This window comes from Phoca vitulina, unplaced genomic scaffold, assembly GCF_004348235.1.
Source record: "Phoca vitulina isolate PV1807 unplaced genomic scaffold, GSC_HSeal_1.0 scaffold106, whole genome shotgun sequence".
Lineage (NCBI taxonomy): Eukaryota > Metazoa > Chordata > Mammalia > Carnivora > Phocidae > Phoca > Phoca vitulina.
Window position 1 is genome coordinate 767500 of NW_022589809.1, and position 6689 is coordinate 774188.

At 40.2% G+C, this 6689-nt stretch overlaps 1 protein-coding gene across 1 annotated transcript; it reads left to right on the top strand.

Moving 5' to 3' along the window:
• The first annotated feature begins 802 nt into the window (after positions 1 to 802).
• LOC116627925 (olfactory receptor 2C3) lies at positions 803 to 1760 on the top strand. Its single transcript, XM_032397901.1, is given in 2 exon segments — positions 803 to 1167; positions 1169 to 1760. Coding segments are annotated over 2 exon segments (957 nt in total).
• Positions 1761 to 6689: the final 4929 nt, after the last annotated feature.

Below are 6689 nucleotides of genomic sequence, written 5' to 3' on the forward strand. Positions count from 1 at the left end.
TAGACACTTTTTAAAAATACCACTTTTGCTTCAATGAAAGATGAATTCTTAAAAATATCCTGAAGGAGGTAAAAAATCGAGTTTGTGGATAGATGTCTTGGGGGAAAGTCATTGCAAGCCTTGCTACAAGACAACAGTGGTTCTAAAAGCAATATGATCATATTGTATCCTAACATAATCTTCCAGCTGCTGTGTTGGGAACACTCTAAAGGGAACTAATGGGGAAAGCAGGAAGACAAGTTAAGATATTAGATCAATAATCCAGGTACAAATGATTGTGGCATAGGCCAGGGTGGTAGCAGGGAGGCTGCAAGAAGTGATGAGAATCTGAATTTAATGTTAAAGCAAAAATTTTCTGACTGTGGGATTTAAGAGAAAGAGAAATGTCATGGTGGACTCCACGTGGTCATTAGCTGAGAGAGGGAGTAGCACAGGCATGATTTTAGTGCCTCTGCAGTGTTTCATCATATGAAATGCCATCTTTTACCCAAGAAAAACCTCATCACTAAACATTCAGGCTGACTCCAGATGTTGCTACTATAAGTAATATTTTAATAAAATGTGCCAAGAACTTTGCATGAATGTCCGTTTTCCCCTCAGCTATGCATATTTTCATGTCTCTCCAAACTGGCCTTCAGGAAGATGATGCAACATCATCCATGGAGCAGTAGAGGCTTTCAAGAAAATGGGTTTAAATTATGTTTAAAGTCTGCTAACTGATATAATCACTCGAGGCCTTATATTCTGTACCCTCCACTCACCACAGGTGGTCTTTTTGTCCCACTCCCAGCTGCACGTGAAGATGGGACTAGTCAATGTAAGTTCTCCAGAAGTCTTTGTACTCTTGGGCTTCTCTGCACGACCCTCACTAGAACCTTTCCTCTTCATCGTTGTCTCAGGGTTTTATGTGGTGTCTATCTTGGTCAATGGCATCATCATTCTGGTTTCCTGCATGGATGTGCACCTCCACACTCTTATGTACTTCTTTCTTGCCAACCTCTCCTTCCTGGACATTAGCTTTACCACAAGCATTGTCCCACAACTCCTGGTCAACCTCTGGGGACCACAGGAAAAAATAAGCTATGGAGGGTGTGTGGTCCAGTTCTATATCTCCCACTGGCTGGGGGCAACTGAATGCATCCTCCTGGCAGTCCTGTCCTATGACCACTGCTGCCATCTGTAGGCCACTGCATTACACTGTCATCATGCATCCACAACTTTGCCTCAGCTTGGCCCTTGCCTCGCAGCTTGGGGGTCTGACCACCAGCATGGTGGGTTCTACACTCACTATGCTCCTGCCACTCTGTGGGAACAATTGCATTGACCACTTCTTCTGTGAGATGCCCCTCATTATGCAACTGGCTTGCGTGGACACCAGCCTCAATGAGATAGAGATGTATGTGGCCAGCTTTATCTTTGTTGTCTTGCCCCTGGGTCTCATCCTGGTCTCATACAGCTACATCGCCGGGGCTGTGATGAAGATCGGGTCAGCAGAAGGACGGAGGAAGGCCTTTAACACCTGCTCTTCCCACCTGGCCATTGTGGCTCTGTTCTACAGGAGCATCATCTTTATGTATCTCCAGCCAGCCAAGAGTAACTCTCACGAACAGGGCAAGTTCATAGCCCTCTTCTACACTGTTGTCACCCCGATGCTGAACCCCCTGATTTACATGCTCAGGAACAAGGATGTGAAGAAGGCTCTCCGGCGCATTGTGTTAGAGAACTGCTGTGGCTTTGCAGGGTCATGGGGACATATTTAGAGACTAGTAACTTGTGAGAGGAAAGAAAAGATCGAAAGATATGAAAATTGATTAGGGAGGCAGGATACTTGCCAATATTGCTTGAGTTCAAGGTAGGTGACAATCTGATATGAATGTGCTCATATATCATTTTCAGGACAAGGTAAAGAAAAAGTTTTTTCTGTTTTATTTTTTGCTAATAATCCTATTAGTTGTTTATATTGTTATATACATGTAATATGTATGCAGTCTTATTGTTAGTTGCTTGTATAGTTATATATGTTAATTGTTATTTTTTTAATTGTTTAGAGTAATTGCCTTTGGAGATGATGATCTGTGTGAAGTCTTTTTCATTTTTTTCCCTAATATGTGTAACAACTCCACAAGGCAAATATTATTAATCTCATAAATGTTAACTAATTACAAAACTATTAAGATTTTATGTTGAGATTTAACTCTAGATCTATCTATCCATAACATATTCACCATTTTGCCTGTGACCCATTGTGATATAATAAGAAATATATATAAATTCACTCTTTGTGTCTGATGGCACAGAGTTTCTAAGACCCTTGGAATTTCCTGAGTGACTTGGGTGAGAGGTACATCTTTTGTTATTCATAATGAGGCCATTTCTATCATACCTGATTTATGCCAATGAGCTCTCAAATTTGGGGGGTCTGTGCTAACTCTGGGTGTTAGTGTCAGAATTTCATTTAATATAGGTGTCCAGAGAGTTGGAGAGTTGGTTATTGGTGGGAAAAATCTCACACATTTAGTGTCGAAGTGTTGGGAATAAAACAGTTTATACCCCTTTGGGAGGAGGAGTTGGAAAATGCAAGCATCTCAAGAGTAGAACTGTGGGGGCGCCTGGGTGGCTCAGTTGTGAAGTGTCTGCCTTCAGCTCAGGTCATGATCCCAGGGTCCCAGGATCAAGCCCCTCATCGGGCTCCCTGCTCCATGGGAAGCCTGCTTCTCCCTCTCCCACTCCCCCTGCTTGTGTTCCCTCTCTTGTTGTGTCTCTCTCTGTCAAATAAATAATTTTTTTAAAATCTTAAAAAAAAAAAAAAAGAGTAGAACTGCAATCAGATTTCCAGCAAATCAGTGATTTCGTCAATAATATGCTGCATTGATTTATCTATAACTACTGAACTACTGATTTTCCTATTCAACTCTAGGTCTTCCTCTTTAGGATATGTAAAGATGTTTTCATTCACTCACTGGCACATTTGCTTTTCTCATACATCTAAGCATGCATGCATTCATTCTTTTTTTTTTTTTTAAAGATTTATTTATTTGAGAGAAAGCAAGTGAGCATATTTGTTGGGGAGGGGCAGAGGGAGAGGGAGAGAAAGAATCTCAAGCAGACTCCCTACTGAGCATGGAGCCTGACGTGGGGCTTGATCCCAGGACCCTGGGACATCATAGCTGCTTAGTATTGCCAGGCATATTTCTAAAAAAATTATCTGGCTTCACTCACTTAACTTATACAGTGAAGTTATTAATTAGGCACCATTATTGTCCCCATTTTATAAATGAGGGAACTGAGGTCCAAATTAATAGAACTTGGATGCAAGAAGCTCGTATTTTAATCCAGACATCAGTTTCAGAGTGCCTTGCTGCTTCTTGAGTACTTTCAACATTAAATGACATAAAAATGTTTATACTGACACAGTCTCACAATGTTTTTTGAAAATAGTGTATAACAACGTAATTAGTAGGTATTCCCTAGTTTCCAACTATTTCTATTTGTAGACATTTGGCTACTTTTATTTTATGTTTTGCTATGTTATGGAATGTATGTAGGTTTCTTTTTTGTATTGAATCATTTTCTTAAAATACTCCACAGAATATATATCATTGCGGAAAATATTACAAGAATTGTATTTCTTTTACAAACATTGCCCACATACTGGCAGTTGGGAAGGGAAACAGATTGTTGATACAATTCAATTTACCTCACAAATCTGCCTTAAAAAATGGAATCCATCTGCATACAAAATATTACATCATACTTATTTGTTTTCGTTGATTCTCTATTTCATATTGTAACACTCTCTACTTCTCTATAAAGCATTTCAGGTACCAGACTCAGGAGTGGTATTCAGGACCACTTCTCCTTCTGAAGTGAAGAAGAGGGTGTACACTCCTCTTCCTTGAGTTAATAAGGTAATGGAAACCAAAACAGTCTTCCAGCTAACCTGGAAACTGCCGCCACATCACAGCTATGAGGAAGAATGGAAATGAGTCTGGATTTGAGCCAGAGGACCTAGGTTTATAATTAAACTTGTCAACTAATATTAACCTGGGCTAGTGCCGGTGGGGACCATTACTACTTGCAGACAAAGGCAAGAGGACAGGAGCAGTTACAGAAACCAGAAGACAGAAGTGCTGTGTGAGGACAGATGTTCAACAGGAGCTGTTATTTTTAGGGGAGAGAAACATCCAGATGTGGCAGTCTCAGGATGAAAGTCAATATGTTGACCTAACTACTCTATCCTTACTACCTCCTGGCATGGTCCCCCATTGGTTGAATGCAACCACAAGCTAAAGGCTAGGGTCCAGCTGGTGTTGTCCCTGCAGATGGAGCACAGAGCAAGTTGGAGAAAGTAGAGACTGAATCTGCTGGGGCAGAGTCCATATTCATTGCTCTCTGTCTCTATCCTGGTCTTTAATTTAGGTGAAAGTTCACATCTCCAACTTCAGGGACATAGAAACTTCTATTGGCTACCATATTACAAGAAGTGATATCAGTCAAGGAATAAGCTCTTTGAGACCTAAAATGTTAGCCACCACCATTGTTTTTCACATAACTTAGTAATATAGAAGGGGGGCAATAATTTAACATAAAACATAGCTGCTAACAATCCCCATAACTCTTGATAAGTATGAGATAAGAGCTTTTAATCACAGCTATTTTCTTTCTTTCTTTCAGTTAATAGCTATTAACCTATTGGCTAATAGGTTAGCCAATCCATGTTCCCCTAACCTCCTTCCAGCATCTTAACTAGAAAGGGATTCTTTACCTGGTGAGGCTAACCATACCTTCATCCTTTTTAACTCCTGTGAGATTTGAATATTTGATGTCTTAGCTTTATTGGGATGTTGCATTTTTCCTTGTCCAAGACTATTGGACAAGTACTAGAAGTTTCTCCCCCAATTATTTCTCCTTGCAACATTCTATAACAGCAATGCAGGTTTTACATAGATACAGGTGACATAGATACATACATGCGGAGAGAGAGGAGGACAGGGGCGGCGGGAAGGAAGGAAGGATGGAGAAGGGGGATTAATCTCAAGGAATTGGCTCATGTGATTTGGGGGTTGGCAAATCCAAATTCTGCAGGACAGGCCAGCAAGCTGGAAATTCTGACAGGAATTAATGTTGCATCTTGAGCCCAAAGGCAGTCTGAAGTCAGAATTTCCTCACCTTCATGGGAGCTCAGTCTTTTCTCTTAAGGCCTTCATTGCATGGATGAGATCCACCTATACTTTAGAAGATAATGTACTTTAAGTCTATTGATCTTTAAAAAATATCTCTATAGAAACATCTAGGCTGGGGTTTGAACAAAAACTGGGTATGATAGTCTAGCCACAGGGACACATCGAATTAACCATCACACTCACCAAGCCAAAACTTTCAGTGACAAGTGATGTACAAGTTCACCAAGTAAGCAAGCCAATGGGGAATACAGGTGAAGAAGACCAACAATCCATTGGGATGAGCCTAAAGAAAGTAACAAGTGATCTGGGAGCTGCCATGTGGGCTCTCCCTGATGAAATGAGGGAGACACACAATATGGGTGTAGAGGAAATCACAAGAGAAAGGAGTGCAAAGGATTTAGAGGAAGAAGAGATTCATATGTGGAAAGGTCTGGTCTGGTGTGGCTGGAAGGTAGTGAGAAAAAGAGTGGTGGGAAGTGAGTTCTGAGAGATCCCAGAGGTCTAGGTAATAAAGGGTCTTAGAGACCCCAACTGAATATTGTTTTGTGTTTTCAGACTATTTGGGAAAGGACACAATTTTATAGCTTGATGCCTGAAGTTATACTTAGAGATTATGTTTATCTTGTTGCTTTACAGTTTTCTATTTTATGCTTAGCCTTTTAATCCATTCCATCTACAGTGACTGTGTGAGAGAGAGAAAGAAGCGATAATATTTAATATTTCCAAATGTTTACTTAAGAGTTCCCAATTAATTTTATTAGCTATATTTTCACCATTGTCCTGAAATTATACCTTTGCCATATACTAAATTTCCAATGTATATACATTTATTTGGGAGAATATCAATTCTGATCATGTAATATTTATTAGTTTCTATATGAGTAACATGCTTTTAGTAACTGTGGATTTATAGGATATTTTATCATTTAGTAGATCAGACATGGAAACAGAGAAAGACATGTATCATATGACCTCACTGATATGAGGAATTCTTAATCTCAGGAAACAAACTGAGGGTTGCTGGAGTGGGGGGTGGGGTGGGAGGGATGGGGTGACTGGGTGATGGACACTGGGGAGGGTATGTGTTCTGGTAAGCGCTGTGAATTGTGCAAGACTGTTGAATCTCAGATCTGTACCTCTGAAACAAATAATGCAATATATGTTAAGAAAGAAAAAAAGAAGAAGAAGAATGTAGCAGGAGGGGAAGAATGAAGGGGGGGAAATCGGAGGGGGAGAAGAACCATGAGAGACAATGGACTCTGAAAAACAAACTGAGGGTTCTAGAGGGGAGGGGGGTGGGAGGATGGGTTAGCCTGGTGATGGGTATTGAGGAGGGCACGTTCTGCATGGAGCACTGGGTGTTATGCACAAACAATGAATCATGGAACACTATATCTAAAACTAATGATGTAATGTATGGGGATTAACATAACAATAAAAAAAAATTAAAAAAAAAAAAAAATATTTGTGTCACCTTATTAGATCAAAACACGATAAACCTCCACC